The sequence below is a fragment of the Rhineura floridana genome, chromosome 16 (assembly GCF_030035675.1).
Source record: "Rhineura floridana isolate rRhiFlo1 chromosome 16, rRhiFlo1.hap2, whole genome shotgun sequence".
NCBI lineage: Eukaryota > Metazoa > Chordata > Lepidosauria > Squamata > Rhineuridae > Rhineura > Rhineura floridana.
The window spans coordinates 38,175,506-38,192,953 of record NC_084495.1 but is presented as its reverse complement, the minus strand read 5'-3'; the positions used below and the strand labels follow the sequence as shown (position 1 = coordinate 38,192,953).

At 52.7% G+C, this 17,448-nt stretch overlaps 2 protein-coding genes across 4 annotated transcripts in view; one reads left to right on the top strand and one right to left on the bottom strand.

The window, feature by feature from the left end:
• Nucleotides 1-1,021: 1,021 nt before the first annotated feature.
• LOC133371279 (tumor necrosis factor ligand superfamily member 10-like) lies at nucleotides 1,022-17,356 on the top strand. Its single transcript, XM_061598504.1, has 6 exons — nucleotides 1,022-1,144; nucleotides 1,241-1,762; nucleotides 8,410-8,556; nucleotides 9,274-9,310; nucleotides 10,998-11,111; nucleotides 12,090-17,356. Exons 1-6 carry the CDS (start codon nucleotides 1,022-1,024, stop codon nucleotides 12,533-12,535), a joined length of 1,389 nt encoding a protein of 462 aa, XP_061454488.1. The 3' UTR covers nucleotides 12,536-17,356.
• Nucleotides 16,191-17,448, bottom strand: part of CLCN5 (chloride voltage-gated channel 5) — a 39,599-nt gene continuing 38,341 nt past the window's right edge. For all 3 annotated transcript variants that reach the window (XM_061598363.1, XM_061598365.1, XM_061598364.1), the window contains one exon: nucleotides 16,191-16,842. In XM_061598363.1, the coding sequence (XP_061454347.1) occupies nucleotides 16,752-16,842 (91 nt within the window). In that variant the 3' untranslated portion in view covers nucleotides 16,191-16,751. The remainder of the gene's footprint in view (nucleotides 16,843-17,448) is intronic.

Genomic DNA, 17,448 nt, shown 5'->3' with positions numbered 1-17,448 from the left:
AGCAACTAGTATTCAGACTATGGAGGCAGAACACTGCCATGAAAGGTAGTCGCCACTGATAGCTTCTCTCCATGAATGTGTCTAAGCCCCTTTCAAAGCCATGCAAGTTGGAGGCCAGCACTACCTTCTTTTGTGGGAGTGAGTTCCATCGGTTAACTGTGCCCTGTGTGAAGAAGGACCGTCTTTTTGTCTGTCCTGAACCTTCCATCATTCAGTTTCGTGATTTCACCGTGTGTGTCTGCATGTGGTGTCCATGTGCCAGAGAGCTCAAGGCTGGCCACTTTGCTGCCTGAGGCAAAGGACAAGGTGGCAGCCCCCTTCCATGTGCAGAATCCAACCGACTGGCAGATGAGTGTTACTTCAGAAGTGGCAATGGGGGTGGCATCTTCCTGTGCCCCTAAGGGGAGGATCCTAGTTTAAAGGCACGCATAGCTGTGATCTCCGGGGGGGGGGATGACCATGGAGGCTCTGCCACATGGTAGGGCTGGCCCTGAGGGATCTGCAGCACATCACAGCTTCCCAGCACATGCACATAGGCAATAAAGCACCCTGGTATGTGCTCATCATCCATGATAGTCCACACAACGGTCTCATGTGTGCTCTTATGTAGAAGTGTGTTCTGTGAAGGTTTTTCCAGAAGAGGTGTGACATGGTTTACCACATGCATAGTCTGTGTTGGAGTTGGTGATGGTGGGGTAAGTGGCGTCTGTGAGAGGAGCTCTTTGCATTACTTTATTATTTATTTATTTATTATTTGAGTTATATTCTGACCTTCCTCCCAGTAGGAGCCCATTTATCTCTGCATTCAGTTGTGCACCCAAGATCCCCGTAGAGATTGAGGGCTACTTCATCTTTGCCACAATGAAATTAGGCAGTTCCCCCTCCCACAATGTGGCAAAAGCATCCCAAACCATGCAAGTTCGATTTCCCGCAGATGACTAACTCTGAGCCAGTTTGCCCTCCTGATTTGTGTGGCTGAATTCACACCTGAAGTGGACCTAACGGCTTTATATAAGATAGCATGAGCCTATTTGCCTACCTTTCCCCCTCACGCGGGGTTAATGCAGAGGAGCGTCTTGCCAAGGGATCGCTTGCCCCTGACTGCCCGGTGCTGGGCTTGGCTAGCCGAAGAGGGCTGCTGCCCGTGCGTGAGTGTGTGCACGCGCGCTTGGAAGGACAATAGCCGGCCAGCTCTCCCTTGGAACTGGTTTCCGTTTGGTGACTGGGGGCCAAAAGGTAGCGCGCCCGGCGGCCCGGTGTGGGAGGGGCCGCCGGGGAGAGATGTGGGGCCCGGGAGGCGCCAGAGGAGCGGGGGCTTCGCCCGCCTCCAGCCCCGCCTCCAGCCTCCCCCTCCACGTGCTCGGACCGCCTCCTTTGTTTACCCGACGGGCTGCTCCGGCCTGACCTTGGCCCTCCCTTCGCAGCCGGAGAGGCGGGCTTCAGCGTCGAGAAAGGAGCCCGCGGCTGGACTCGGCGCGGATTCGCTTGCTCTGCGGCGGTGCAGCGGGTCGGGGGCTGCATGCCCCCGTGGCGCGGCGCCAGGATGGCCCAGGCAGCCCCTCCGAGCCAGCAGTATTTCCGGTCCGATAGCAGCGACTCCGCCGCCCGCATGCTGGGCGCCCCCGACGCCGCGGACAAGAGGCGCCGTCGGAAGAAGTGCTGCAGGCCGGCGTGGCTGGCCGTGGCCGCCATGGGCATTCTGGCCCTGCAGATCGCCTCCACCACCGGCCTCTTCGTCTACTTCACCATGTCCATCGCCAAGGTGAGCGGGCGGCGACGGGCGACGGAGGGGGCTGCGATCCGCGGCGAAGATGCCGGCGACCTCGTCGGTCTCCCGAATCCGAGTGGGGAGAAGATGCGGACGGAGCGACTGGGCGGAAACCCGGCCGGCCCTTGGGCGAGGGACGGCGGGGAGAGCCCTTGCTAGCCCCCAGTAGCTCCCCTGCCGCCCCCAGCCCTGCTTTGGGCCCCCTTCTCCGGCCCCATCCGGATTGCACCCTAGAACCTGAAGTTTTAGGTAGAGCCCTAGCTTATTTCCACGTCGGCCCCACTGTTTTCATGGGGCTTTCCCCCAAGAAAGGAGCAGTGCTTTCGGCGCCTCTTGTCGGGGCTGGGAGCGGCGAGCGCGGTTCGGGGCGGGCGCGAGGGGAGCGAGTGCCGCCGAGCTCCGGGCGGCTTGCTTCAGGGTCAGCGGGCTGAGGCTGGCTCTGCGTGGAGAGGCTTCGGAAGAGCAGATCTGGGACGAGGCTCCTTTCGAGGTGCAGCGCTCAAAGATCGACCCCCCTCCCGGCAGTCCCTCTTCCCAGGCTCGGCCAGAATCCCGCGCCGACCTGCTGGAGGGATCGACAGCCCTGCGGGAAAGCGAAAGCAAACTTGCCTCCCCCCGGGCCCCCCTTCGATGCAGGCCAGCCGCGATCAGGGGCCGGCCTGGCTTCCCAGCTTCTCCTCTGGGGCGGCGGCTGCCTTCCCTCGGGAACCATCTGGCTCGGCACAGGGGCCGAAGAGGTTCAGGCGCGCGCGGGGCCGCCCTGCTCGAAAGCCAAGCTCCTGTCGGAGCTGGCGGGGACGGGTTCTCCGGACGGAGGGTTTCGGGCGCCTGCAAGAGAGGCCCGTCGGAGGGCAGGGCGCCCGCGTTTCGAAGCGGCGCCGAGAGGCACACGGGGCGCACTAAACAGCTGCTCAGGGAGGGGGAGGGGGAGGAAGACGGCTGGGAAGGTGGCTCTCCTTCCTCCCGGCCCTTCCGTGCTTTGCATCAGCTTCGACAGTCCCGAAGGCGAGCGCCCAGCACCGCTTTAAAAAAAGAAATGCCACCCGCAGCGTGGCATTTTAAACTTGCCTAAATCGTCATACCGTCATGACTCCAGGGATCAAGGGAGGTTGCATCCGTTGGCCTGACGCGAAGCACCTTTCATTGGGAATCAGCACCACTTTGTTGCAGAAAAGGGGACTTGACATTTTAGAGTGAAAATAACCTCGGCAACCATGGACATGCCCAGCCGCCCCCACTAGAAAATATTTTTTCAAAAACAGGGAGGGAGGGGCCTTGGGCCAAGAGTGGGGGCCTCAGGATGCTCATGCCAGCCCAGGCTGATTGCAGATGCTGCCCCATGGGCTGTCATTTTGGGGATGGCCCCCTGGATTTCCACCTCAAAGCCCTGCCCTAGTTGCACCAGGGGTTCTCTGCTGCCAAGGGGAAGACTACATTTTGGGTGGGGGGGGAGGAAGGAGAAAAGCTCTCTGTGGCATTTCCCCCACTCTGTACAATATGATGTTTCAGTTCCTGGGGAGAGGAGGGACATCCCTGGAATTCCGTGCCTTGGAGAGAAACCTGCAGTTGCCCTTTTGAAATCTGTTGCTTGCCCGTGCAACAGACTTGTTAAAGTCTAAGCACCTTTTAGAACAGGGATGAGAAGCCCCCCATCCCTTCAGACATTGCTGGACTTCTGACCGCAATCAGTACAGCCAGCATGGCCAGTGGTCAGGGAAGATGGATGCTGGAATCCAGCCACATCTGCAGAGCCACATTTTAAGGCAATTTTCACAGGGGATGCTGAAACAGGTGTCTTCATTTTCCCTATAGAATCATAGTGTTGGAAGAGATCTCAAAGGTCATCCAGTCCAACCCTCTACTGATGCAGGAAATCCTTTGGACAGCATCCCTGATAGGTGACAATCCAGCTTCTGCTTAGAAACCTCTATTGAAGGAGATGTGAATGCGAAACATCCATGAAATTTAAAACTGATTGCTAACAACATTTGTGCATACATCCACGGAGTGTGTGATGGGTTCAAGAATTAAGTTGATCTAAAAGTGAGGGGGCTGTAAGAATGCCCACCCACCCCCTTTCTACTTTGGGTGGCTTTGAGGGAGGGCTGGTTTAAATTGGAATTAAGTTTTTAATGGAATCAAAATGGAATCTTTGACATTTGCTTTTCAATAATCTATTCTTCCAGGATGGGAGAAGCCTTCAATTTTGATAAATAATTACATTCTTGGTTCCAGGCAAAAGTCTATGAAAAGTTCAGAATTCTGTGGCAGAAGGCCAGTGTGAAGAGGAAGGTGGTGTTTTGAAGCTGGCTTCTCTTGTTTTTACGGAGGAGGGAGGGGCCGGATTACCTTGAGGTCACAGAACCCTTCACTAAGAAGGAGGCTATAATGGTTGTGTGGGATTCCTGCCTCCCCCATCCCCCAGGGGGGAGGGATGAGAGGGTGAACCATCTGCAACAGGCGGCTGGAGTCAGGAGGGCTGCGGTAGGCCACAATGGCTCTGTCCTGCCTCTGAATGCCAGTTGCTGGAACTGACAAGTGGGGAGGGGGCTGCTGTTGCAGTGGGGAGCTGCTTCCAGGCTCTCCACAGGCGCATCTGACTGGCCACTCTGAGAACAAGATGCTACACTGGGTGGGCCTTGGCCTGATCCAGCAGACTGCTCTTAGGTTCTTAAAAATGTCCCCCATAGGCGAGGAGCTTGCCTGGGGAGGCTGATTTTGCAAACACTGAAGGGTCACTCACTATCGGAGGAACAGGCTCAGATAAGGAACAGATTCTCCCTGCGGAGGTCAAGAAGGAATTTTGCCATCCCTTGAAAACTGGTCTTACAACATCAGAAGAGCACCTTTGGGTTTCCCCATGAAGACCAAGGAAAGTAGGGCTGAGTGCAAAAGGGGTCTCCTGTGGGGTTATGTTGAGGAAGGCACAAGTCGGGGTGGGGGTGTGGAGGGGGAGGGGGATCTGATGTGCTCTATCAGGAGAGATGCAATAAAGTGTTTCTGCAATTGCATGTTTAGGGAGAGTGTGCTTGCTCTGCTTCCTTCCCTCGGACCCACAAGTGGGGGGGGGAGAGGCCACAGCAGCCAACTATGGGAGCAGCTGCGACTGAAGGGGAAGGCAGACATGGCCTGCAGCTGCTGCCGAAGCACCTCCACTGCAGCTGCCCAGGGGTGGACCAGCCCTGGACTTCTTGAGAGGCTGGTTTCTTTGCATAGCCTGGAGTAAAGGTGAGGGTTGGAGAAGAGCGCTGGCAGAAGCTTGAGAAGCGAAGGAGTGGTGTTAGAGGAGGCCACTGAAAGGATAAGGTGAACTACTATGGCTGTCTAGCCTGCCATACCCCTTAGTCTTGGGATGGGTTAGAGTCACACACATGCAGCTAAAACGGTCGTGGCTGGCCTAGGGCAGCCCAAATGGAAAGGCACTGCGACACCTTCTGAGAGAAACGCATGTCTGGGCAAGTGTTGGGTCAATGGGTCAGCTTCCATGTGAAGAAGCCACAGCGGGCGCAATGCTGGGGAGGTGCCTTCAGGAACAGAAAGCCCCCAGCCCCTCCATGGAAAGGCCGTCGCTCACTGGTAGAGTGTCTCCTTTGCATGGATGATGTCACTGGAAAGACCCCATCCTGAGACCGTGGAGGGGCTGCCAGTCAGTGCAGACAACACTGAGCTCGACGGTTCAGTGTCTTCGACACTGTCCCTTTGGGTTCCTGCACCTGTGTGCAATCATTAACTACTGCTGGGAAGCCCATTTCCTTGCAACTTCTTAGAACTGACCCACACAACATCTGCAGGTATCGTTTTCACGCTTGCCATTCAACCTTTGGACAGAGAAAGCTGAGCCTGGCTTTCTGCATATCTCTGGGCTGTGGCAATGTCTCCTCTCTCTCCCCTCCCCCCTCCCCTTCATTGCCTGTAAGCCTTGACACTTTCCTAAAAAGGGGTGGAGGAGCTTGAGGGGAGGATGACAGGCTAATCGCAACAAGGGCAGTATGAAGGTGCAGTGATTGGAAAAGCTTCACTTCTTGATTTCTGCCCTTTATGCAGCTGTTGCAAGCACCAAGCCTCTGTCCATAAAGGCTGGACACCCTCTTCAGGCATGGGGCTATTTCTTCCTTTCCCAGGGGTCCTGTTTATGGGATGGCTGCTGTGTAGTCCCTTAGCAGAAAGTAGGATCTTTAGGAACACTGGCTAGCTTTTGCTTTTCATCTAACAAAGGGCCATCAGAGAATGAGCTGCATGCAGTGGGTTTGTCCAGTGATTTTGTTGCAGGTGCCCCTGAGCACCTCACAAGTTGAGGGTCCTGCAAGTTGGAGAGGCAAGGCCTCAAAGAATATTTATATTTATATTGTTTATATGCTTAGTCAGCGTGATAATCATTTAGAGCTGTCCATCATAGACAGCCTCCAGGTTTCCTTTAATCTCCATTTGCCTTGCAGTGGCTGACACCAACAGGACCCAGCACACTGTTAGAGAAGGTTGGCAAGAGGTATGCATGTGTGTATTCTGTGGCTAGGAAAGGATGGGTGTGGCCATCCTAGTTAAGTTTCCCTGACACTTTTCAGCAGCTTCTAGGCTTTGTTTGGGTTTCCTTTTCCCGTAAATTGCCACATCAAGTTTCCAAGGTTGCGTGAGACAAGCAGGGAACTGAGGGAGGGACAAAGGGCAGCCTCGTAAAGGCTGAAGAGGGCCATTTGCAGGCCAGTGAGGGCAGTGATGGGGAGGCCTTGCCCACACACCCTTTGCAAGGAAGAAGAATGGTTAAAAGCAACACGCCCTTCCCAAAGGTGAAGTGAGTTTGCACGGGTATATGTTGATCGCTCCTTGGCTGCCATATTCACTACAGTGATTGCTTGTACTAAGAGCCATCACGAATTAGGTGTTAGAGCCAGAACTCTCTTCCAACGCAGTGTGTTTCACACATTCAGCTGCAGTGTGTGTGTATTAGCCCTGAGAAGGGGTGATGGTGGTCGTGGTGAAGAGGTGTCCTATATACAAGACCAAGCCACACAGATCTTCTTGGCCACCAGTGGTGCTCTTTAGTTGCTGGAACAGCAGCTCACCTCCATTTGGCATTGGTGCCCTCCAGGGCCTGAGATTCACGTCCTGCAGCTACTAGCAGAGCAGGAGCCCTGCTAGGGGGAAAGGGTGTCAACCTCTGTCTTGGTGAGTAGCCAACTGGGACTGCCATTGTCACTCCCCTACAGGCCTGCTCTCCATCTTCACCTTCTGCCCCCTGGAGACACGCTGCCTGCAGTCTTCCTCTCCTGGGTCTTTACCATGAACCACGAGAGCTCTTCTGTCAGTGCGCTGGACCCCAAAGAGAAAAGCAAGCAGGGATCTTTAACAAACCCTGTGCTGCCACCCAGCGACTTGGTGTCCCTTAACCTAGAAGAGGAGGGGAGGGAGGCAGAGGGTGCATGTCATCCTGGGGGACACCCTCACATGTGTCTTGCTGCCATCTTGTGAGTTCAAGGCCAAGGTGGAATGCTCTTGAGCCCACATGTGACGGGGCAGCTGGCAGCACAGCAGACCTGCTCAGGCAACCATTTTCCTGCTTGGGCTAACCACCCAAGGGGCTCAGGGAGCTTTTTTTGTTTTGTTTTAATGCATCTTGATTGCCCTGTAGTGGGCCATTTGAGGCTGCGCTGGGCTGGGCTGGGCTGGCCCTTCAGACAATTTGCTGAGCTAGCATCTCTAAATGTAGCCAGCGGGGGGGGGGGGAGGTGACACAGCTGTGTTGTGTTTCGAGTTAACACCCAGTGCTCATTTCACAATGCCTGACCCAATTCCGTAGAGATCACTAAAGCAAAGGGGCTGGATGCCTTGTTGAATAACTGGAGTGAGTCACCAGCTGGGCATTTTACACCACACACAAAAGATCTGGCCAGGAGCCTTCTCCCCCCTCCGTTTGCTTGGCAGAAATGGGCCTCCTGACCGGCATGCTTTGGTTCAGCACAGGGTGGGGGTGGAGAAATGAATCCCCTGGAGGGCGCAGGCAGTCTTGCGGTGGGAGAGTCTGCCCCTTCCTCTGCTGGGCCCCCGTTCAGACTTGGAAGTGGGTGGCTTATTGAGGAAGAGATGGAGGAACAGCCCTCTGAAGCTCCCTGCCAGTCAGGCCCTTGGCTGAACTCTACCTCAGGCAAGATGCCACAGCCATTGCTGGCTGGTGGGGAACGGGATTACTCAAGTGTCTTTATTACTGTAAACCAGCATTCCCCATCCTGGAGCCCTCCAGGTATTTTTGGACTGCAACTGCCATCAGTGCCAGCCAGCATGGTTGTACTTTTCACCCAGGACATCAGCAACAGGCACAGATCTGTGTCCTTCCGTTAGCAAAAAAAACAGGATTCAAGGGCCTTGCTGACCTCCGCCTTGGGGAGTTGGGAATTATGCAGCTCCTGTGTATGGTTGTCAGCAGTGTGTGACAGTGGCCCTTTGCATGTGGAAACTGCATGGAGGGGACTCTGTGTTTTGTGCCAGACGGAACTGCCATGCAAAGCCTTGAGAAGGTGCGCAGCAGCACTGCAAGAGTCTTCTTTCCAGGGAACAAGCCAGGCACACGCAGCTGATGGCGCCTCCAGGGATTTCCCCTGTCTAACAGGGCCTCCCCCCCCCCCGTCTTCTCTCTCTCTTTTTCTCAGCTCAAAGCTCAAGCGCAGGGGAGCTCCGAGGAGTTGAGGTGCCTCCTGCTCCTCAATGGGCTGCAGGAACTCTCGGATCTGGAGGAACTGATTGGCAGCCAGGCATGCCTCAAGCTGGCTGGCAACATCAAGGACTATGTGACAATGGTGAGCCCTGGGGCAGATGGAGATGGGGCACCCCGGGCTGCGCCATGGGGGAGAGGGAGCCTAAAAGAAGTCCTTAGCCCCCCTCCCTCCCTTTGTCCCTAGCAAATATAATTGCCTGCCTGGCACATGGATGCTTCTCAAGCGTCAGACTTCCATTGTGCTCACACATTCTACCCTACACACACACACACACAAACACACGCAATGGGGGCTGGCAGGACATGCCAATCACTGTGGATACACACGTTTCTCTACCTGTGTGTGAATTCACTTCTGAAGAAACTCCAGTGGGAGAAGCCATCTAACTTTGGATCAACTTTTGGAAGTGCAGTGAATGCAGAGGGGTGGGGGTGGGCAGGTCACTGGAAATAATTCAAGCTAACAGCACGTGGGGGAGGGGGGCACAGCCCAGGTCTGGTGGCCAAAGCTTCATGTTTGTGGACCAGGACACCCAGCATCCCACTCAGCCACCAGTGGCCTGCCTCTCCCACCCACGCATGAGAGAAGCATGCTCTGTCAAAACCCAGTTTTAAAAACTGGGGGGCCTTCCACTGTTGTTGCCCATCAAAAACACAGGGACTTGGCTGGGGGTAGTGGAGGGGCTCCAGTAGCAGCTGGTAGACACATAATGGCCAATTTGGGATTGCCACACGTGGAAGGCTCTCTCCGCCCTCTGTACGGTTACTTTTTAATTTCCCTTCCTTGCTCCTATTTCAGGTGACTGAGAACGTTATCCGTAAGAGTGCTCAGAGTGGTGAGTCCAAAACAGGGTGGGAGAAAGGAAAATAAATTAGTGTCTAAAATAAAGAATGGCAGATCTTGTTAGGTGGAAGGTGGCAAGCATGCCCGTGTCTCCACAGGGGAGAGAGTGAAGGGGGGGAGGCACTGAAGGGCACATTTTATCTCTATAGGCTTTGCTAGGTGCAGGTTAAGACGTGGGCACATGGCAGGGGGGAAGGTGAGCAGGGAATAAAGGTGGTTCCCCCCCCGCGACATAAAAAGGGTGTATTCTGATTTGTGCTGGTTTCAGTGTCTAGTGTAGGTAAGGTGGCGGCAGCAGCACACAGCATGGCAGTATGGACCTTGGAGCAGCTGCCCTGCGAAGAAAAGCCACAACGTAGCTTAAGAAAAAGGCAGGTAAAAGGGATGCAATAGTGGCTTATAAAAGTGGTGCAGGGAGAGGCATTTCTCCTTTCCCACATTATCAGAAGATTGGAAGATTTGAGACCGACAAAAGGAAGCCCTCCTTTACATAGTACAGTTAAAACTATGAAATTTGTTGACAGTCACTATCTTTAAAAGGGGATCAGCCAAATTCATAGAAGAGGCTTGATTACTGCAATGCTTTATGCACGGAGCTGCCTTTGAAGACAGTTCAGAAACTGGCTTATGCAGAATTCATCTGCCAGATTGCTCACGAGAGCAAGATGGTCCTAGCAACCAATTGTGGCACAGCTGCACTGGCTAACAATTAGTTTCCAGGCTCAATTCAAAGTGCTGGCTTTGACCTGTAATGCATTATACAGCACAGGACCCCAATACCAACCTCAAGGACTGCCTCTCCCCATAAGAGCCATCCTGGACCCTTCTTTGTGGGCTCCCCCGTGAGGGACATGCGGAGGGTGGCAAAATGAGAAAGGCCCCCTGCTTATCAAATGCTCTCCCCAGGGAGGCACGCCTGGCACCATCACTCTCTCTCTTGAGGCACCAGGCATTCCTCTTCTCCCAGGCATTCGGCTCTTAATTTTTGGAGGGTTGTTGATGTTACAGCCTCTTTTTTTTGGGGGGGGGTGAGTTGTTCCACCATCTTACCCATGTATTATGTTTTTAACTTTTTTGTTTTATACTGGTTTTAATATTTTTATTGTATGGGTTCATTTTTATGAAGAAAAGTGACTAATAAATAATAAAAGAGAGGTTTCTTAGCCATAACGGCCATATAGAAGCCTTTGGTTCAGAGGCAATTGAACACCATTCGCTGGGGAGCTTAAGTGGGGAGGGGGGTATTGCACTTGTGTCCTGCTCATGGACACCCTCCACTCCCCCCCCCAGCAGTTTTGGGAAACAGGATCCTGGCACAGATGGGCCTTTGGGGTCCAATCCAGCTGCAGGGCTCTGCTGATGTTTTTCCTTCTCCTGATGGGGCAGCGAAACAAATTGGAAACCCCAAATCTGCCCCAGAGCATGGGTGCCCTTTGCCTGTTGTTTATGTCCTGTAGCCAGTCTTTGTGCCGCATGACTTTCAGGAAAATAGGCAGGGCGGGGTGAAATCTCAAGAGCCACAGGAGGGCAAGCAAAGGGGCTTTTCTGAGGGGTATGGGCTTATGTTTCAGTACCCTGGACCTCCCCCCCCACAGACTCCCTCCACCCATGGCTGTCACATCTTAGCTCTCCAGACTGGCTTCTCCAAGCGCTGACCTCGCTCTCCTTTCCTTTTGCAGCAGACTCCTTGTCTAAGCACATAAACTCCTCAGGTGGGCAGCTAGAGAGCAGCCGGTCGGGCAGCAGACCCACAGCACACCTCACCCTCAGAAGACAGAGCCCAGCGCAGGCAGGTGAGTCTGACCACATAAACCACAGGCTGGGCTGGTGGACGCCTCTTTCTAGAGGGTGTCAGAACGTGCAACTGCTTGTTTGAGCTTCTGTCTCATCGCCAGCGATTCCCTTGGCTTGAATGGCATGTTGAGGCTTCTGCCAAGTCCCTGATTAAGGCCTTTCTGAGCCATTCATGGGCACATGCAAGATCTTGATTCCTTTCCACTGCTGCTGCCTTCCCCCATCTAGTTCTAACAAAAGGACATGAGCGCAGCCTTGCTGGCTCAGAGCAAATGTCTCCTACAGGAAACAGGCAAATGCTCGTAGACAGGCAGAGAAAATGGAGACAGTCACCTCTGGCAGCACATAACTGGAGGCCTGTGAGTGAGCAGGCCTTGATGAAGCTGCTTTATCCAGAGTCAGGCCTTGGTTCGGCTAGCCCAGGACCAGCCAGTCTGACCGAGCTCTGAGGCGGGGCCTTCTCCAGGCCTACAAATACCCAAGATCCTTTTGACGGGAGGCAGCACATGTGCTGGCCCTGAACTTAAGCCTCTTCACCAAGTGCATCATTCACATTTGAAATCAAATCTGTCTTCATGGATTTGTCCATTTGCAGCTCAGCTGCAGAACGAACAGCTGGCAGACATGGTCAGAATGCCTAGCAGGGCAGGCCTTGCTCCAGATGGAAAAAAGGAACCTCTCCTGGCTGCTTGTTCTCATGGAGGAGGTGACGAGAGCAAGGCCCTTCCACCCCACCTTCCCAGGGTGGTTTGGATCATGAGAGAGGGCCCTGGGCTACCTTCATTACCTGTAATCCATCTGGGAAGCAGAATCCTGCCCAGAAAGGCTTTGGGGATTGTTAAGGCCATATAGGTGCCCCCCCACTTACTGATCTTTGCTTTCTGTCATATGAGCTCAGACTCTTCCAGAAGCCCCATTACCCACCCACCCCACTTTGCCTCCTTGTGACATTGTCATCTTTCTCCTCCCCCACCCAGGAGGAAGCCTGGGCCTGTTTGGGGAGCTGCCGCAGTCATGCCAGCACCCTATCCCCTACTGGGCCAACCGGACCATGCACTCGCACCTCCAGAACCTCACCTACCAGGATGGCAAGCTGCACATCAGCCAGGCTGGCAAGTACTACATCTATGCCCAGATCTACTTCCGCTACCCCACCGAGGGAACCCCTTCTCACACCTTGGGCCACCAGCTGGTGCAGTGCATCAACCTCCAGAGCTCTTATGGGCAGAACCTCCTGCTGTTGAAGGGCGTGGGCACCAAGTGCTGGGCCCAGGATGCCACCTACGGGCTCTATGCCCTTTACCAAGGCGGCCTCTTTGACCTCAGAGCCGGTGACAAACTCTTTGTCTCCGTTTCCTCACTGGACGTCAGCTACAATGATGAGGCTGCAAGCTATTTTGGAGCCTTCCGCCTTGATGTGTGAAGTGCAAGGAACACTTTGCAGAAGTGCCTCTCACTAGGAGGCCCCAGAGACACCCCACTGTTACCCTTAACCATAGATGTGACTGTCTGGGCACCTGAGCCAGATGTGCCTGCTTAGAACCAGTAGATGCCCATCAGTCCTTGAAAAGCAGGCCCCGCGAGCGTGCTGTTGCCACACAGGTTGCTAGAGCCAGCACCCCGGTGTTTTCTCCTTTGTTCTTGGTAGAGATGAAAGTATCTCTCAAAGGCAAGAGCCAGGAATTAGGGCCTTTGGGGGACTAGAGATCTGTGGCCCCTCCTGGTGTGACAGACTCTCCGAAGTGCAAAACAACATCTTGCCATCTGTGGATGCAGCAGAGCTTGCAGAGAACGGCTGTCGCTGTGGTTGTATCTTCTGTCACATCTCAAGAAGGGACAAGACAGCCAATGTAGGCTAGCAGACAGGAGACCCTCCACCAAGAAGATAAAGCAGGTAATCTAAGAGGGGCCCAAGGACCAAGAAGGAGGAATATGAGCCAGTCCCTTGTCAGTGTTGAAGGCAAGCTGGCAGGCATCCATGTAGGCTGGTGAGTTGGTGAGGATGCATAGCCCTCGCCTGTGTTTTACCCACCTGTGGCTCCCCTTCTGCTAACCTGCCAATTCTACCACTGAATTCATACTCCAATTGCATTAGAAAATCATGTCAATTACATCACTGGCTCTTTGCCCACTTTGGGATTGCTCATACATGTGCCTTGCTCTGTGCTAGCAACTCAGCTGGCATTTGAATGAAGCCTAAGCTGTTCCAACTGCTTCAGTGAAGGCAAAACATTCACAGCGAATTGGAAGGAATGTAGGTCAGTTGGTCACCCCTTTGCATAGCCCGTAGCCACCTGACAGCACACAGCACACCTGCGAGGTGCTTGGCCACTCCCTCTCTCTGTGGCACACAGGCCCAGCTACCTGTAAACAAACCCTCCCATCACACGCAGGGTGCGACACTGACTAGGCTCTTGAGTTTGCACGTCAGGTTTTCCAGTAATCTAGGTTGAAGTTGCCATGGCTGGCTACAGCACTGCCTTCCACAGCTGGCTTTGAAAAGGCAAAATGGTCAAACATTGGGGGAAGGCTGTTGCCCTTAAAACCTGGAGTGATGGCTGGGTTTGTCTTCCAAGGTGGTGGGAGCTTCCCATTATCAGCCAAAAGGTTGGAGCAGGGACGATGTTGGACTAAAGCGTCCATCTTCCCTGACCACTTGCCGTGCCCTCTGCTGGGAGTCTAACATCTGCAGAGCTAGAGATGCTCCCCACCCCTGGATGAGAGACTTCTTTTCATTTTAAATATGGACACTACATTTTAATTTGTGATTTTTATGGGGAAAGATTCAGAGTCCTGAAAAAGTGCTAGCACAAGGCAGCCTAGCTGGGCACAACAAGGATGAGGAAGCTTTGAAGGAATGTGAAAAATGCCAAGCAACATTTCCTCCTTCGTGGTTGTTGGTCTCTAGGCAGCCAGTCATGTTGCAAGGGGGGAAAAATAAGAGAAGACAACACCCATTACCCTACAGTTTCATGTTTTTCAGAGGGAGATACTGCCCGAGAGAACTAGTTCTGACCAATAACACCCTGCAACTCAGGGGTTATGCATCCTTGATTCAACGCAGGGGGAGCTGCCAGCAGGGAACAAGCTGCTTGGTGTTAAGAGGAACAGGGCACCCTCCTGCTCTTTCCACCCCAGCAGCCCTTCTGCCAGCCATCAGGGCCTGCTCTGCGTAAGAAGCTGCCATAGAACAATTCTCCAACTGTCGCTGACAGTGATTGGCAGCAGCAGCAGCTCCTAAGCAAAGAGGGACCACTGCCCCATCACCAGCTGCCCAACCCTTTTTGCTGGGGATTGAAGCTGGGACCTTTGCATGCAAAGCATGGGCTCCACCAGGGCGCAGAGGTCCATTTCCCATAGGCCTCCCATGGAGGAGTGGTAGCTTAGCGGTAGAACATGGCCTCTGTGTGCAGAAGGTCCGAGGTTTCACCCCCTGGCCTTGTCAGGTAGGGCTGGGAAAGACCCCCATCCGAAACCCTGCAGTCCTGGGCTAGATGGACCAGCAGTCTGATTTGTCATAAGTCACCTTCCTACGTTCCAGTCCCTGCTCCCTCTGCTGAAGGGAGGGAGAAAGTCCCAACCTCTGTTGGGCTGCGATACCTTCCCTGAGACTACAGGGGTTGTGGGGAGCAGGCAGGGGCAAAACCACCTATGGCTTTTCTGTCCTGCCTGATTGGACTCCACAGTCTGATCCAGCAGGCAGGAACCCTAGCAAAGGAGCAGAAATTCAGACCAGGATGCAGGGCAGGCCTCTGGGGGCTGGTGGACATGTGGAATTTGCCCTGGATTGCCAACCATCCACTGTTGCTGCTGTTCAGAAATCAGGCAGGTGAAGCTTTCCCCACAACTTCTCCAAGAGCTGTTTTGTTGCTCAACTTCAGTGCAGTAGGCTGCTGTCAAAAGCAGAGGAGGATCACGAAAAGGTGGTAGCAGCCCTGATTTCCCCTGGGCTGTTGCATCCACAAGCACAGCAGGGAAACTCGTCCTAAAGTCAGTTTGCATCAAAACAAATGTGAACTCTCAGCTCTGGGCAGCCATTTCAGTTCAGCCACTGTATTCTCCCCAGTGTTAGATCTGCCTGGCTCCAGAGGTGACAGAGAAACCCTGCTAGGTAGATGTCCTGCACTCCAGTCTCAGTCCCAGATTTTGGCCTTGTAGATCTAGATCAAAGGACCTGTCCCTACAAAAAACAAGCTATTCATTGCAGGAGCTTGATGTTCAAACTTCCCTTAAAAATCAAGGACAAACTTTCCGCTTCCCTGGCCAGCTTGCTCTTGGGCTGAGCTGCAGCTGAGTTCTCCCTAAGCAACTTCAACCTGAGGCTGCTCCTGCTGCAGATGCAGCCCAATCTCTTCCTTGCATCTTGCTGAGGACAGCAGATCAAAGCCAACAGAGCCACAGGGCTCTGTACCTAACAGGCTTGCCTTCCCTGCACTTAGTTGCTCTTGGCCATGAGTTTGGGTTTCTGCCTTCTCCCCAGAAACTCTGCCAGCTGGAGAAAATCATCATCTCAACAGACAGCAGCAGCCAGGCTGTGAACTAGGGAAAGGGCAATCCAAAGGACACCACAGTGATGGGACTAGAGGTGTGAGCCATGCAGTCAGAGTTAAGCCACCCAGACAGTCCAGTGGGGCTCCAAGAACAGACAGGCAAACAAAAACGGTCTTGATTCTCTTGACTGACACAAACAAAGCTTGCAGGTGACACCAACATTACTCAGGATAGCAAGCTCTAATGTGATCTGTGAGAAGCTTCCCAAGAGATCAATTGCCTATGCCAATCCAGGGAAAGCACAAGAAAAAGCAAAGCAAAGCAAATGAAAAGGGAAAAGCAAGGGTCTTTGAAACCAGACAATTTTAAGGCAGGAATATTGGGAAGCTCAACAAAGACTGCATGTAAGCTGAGCCAGTCCACCGGGGGGGGGGGGGGAGTATCTACTTTAGAGAAAGTGAGAGGGAGAAATGAAACTGCTTGCAGGAATATTAACTTCTGTTCTTTGGGGCCCATGTAAGCAGGCAAGCCCCCAAGGACAATTAATTGCATTCACAAAGAACAACTCAGTCTAATTTGCAGCAGAGTTCAAAATAAACCCAGAACAGGTTTCACATTAATCAAGCACCAAACACAAGACAAGATTGTATTACGTGGAAGACTGATTAACGGGGGAGGTTTTGGGTCTCGGTCAACATTCTTAATTTTTAAAAACTTTCTGAGTAGCCAAGACTCATGACTGAGCCAGGCAAGGCAATCGCTGACCTGGTTCATCACTTCTTACCCAGAGAGCTTTAGGAAGGGCTCCACCAAGTGTGCTGAAAAATGATTACATTAAAATAAAGCAACAGGTTTATCCAGTTATAACATTTCTTTTACTCCTTCATGGAATTTCTCTTTCAATGCAACTTCAAAATTATATAATAAAAGTTTTTTCTTCTAAAGAGAAGATTAATTTCCACAGATTATATAGTGCAATTGGTTATCTTGTAGAAAAAAATAAAACATGATTATCATTAGCTCCATACAGGCAAACTCTGAAGACAGCTCCAGGTTCTTCTCAGTAAAAAGAGAAGCAAAATTTTGGGAGTCCATTCTATGAGTTCATCCGGGGCGGGGGATGCTATACCCAACGCCCATTCCTGTGTTCAATTGAACAATATGGAGTCTGGATCCTGGTTCGCCATTTGTGCAATGTGCTTTAATACATCCTTTTTAGTAATGATTCCCAGTAGCTTCCTGAAAGAGAGAGCATCGATGAAAGACTTCAAAACAAGAGACCTTTTTCCTCTCATCTTCTCATGGGTGACTGCAGCAGGGTAACTAATATGACCTCCAGAATTCAGTCTTTCCTGACTATTAACTAGACCCTATCAACAGCCAGTTTCTGACTGTCCACTTGGAAAAAATCTGAATACAGAATAACTTGGTTTACAATAAGCACATCTAGGTTGCGAAAGATCAAATCCGTTCCAGAACACTGAAAGACTGACGCAGGGAGTCCCCCAAATGACCCACACAAACAGATGTTTTGCAAGGGGAGCTCCCAGGGCAACTTGGGCAGGAGCTGAAGAGGTTCAGAAACGGGAAATGTACATGGAAGCTCAAGCCACAAATACATTAAAAGGCCTCTTATGGAAGTAGCATAAAAAAATGAACAGGGAGTTCATAGTCATTCTTATCACCAGCTTTTTGTTTTGTATTATTGTGTTATATGTGCCATCTGTATATACAATATATTTCATTATTGTCAGCCACTCGCCTTGTCTCCCTTTCTTGACCTTGAAAGGGCCCTAAAGCTCCCCTGCCCACAACGAGAGGCCATTGAAGGCTCAGCTCTCTCCA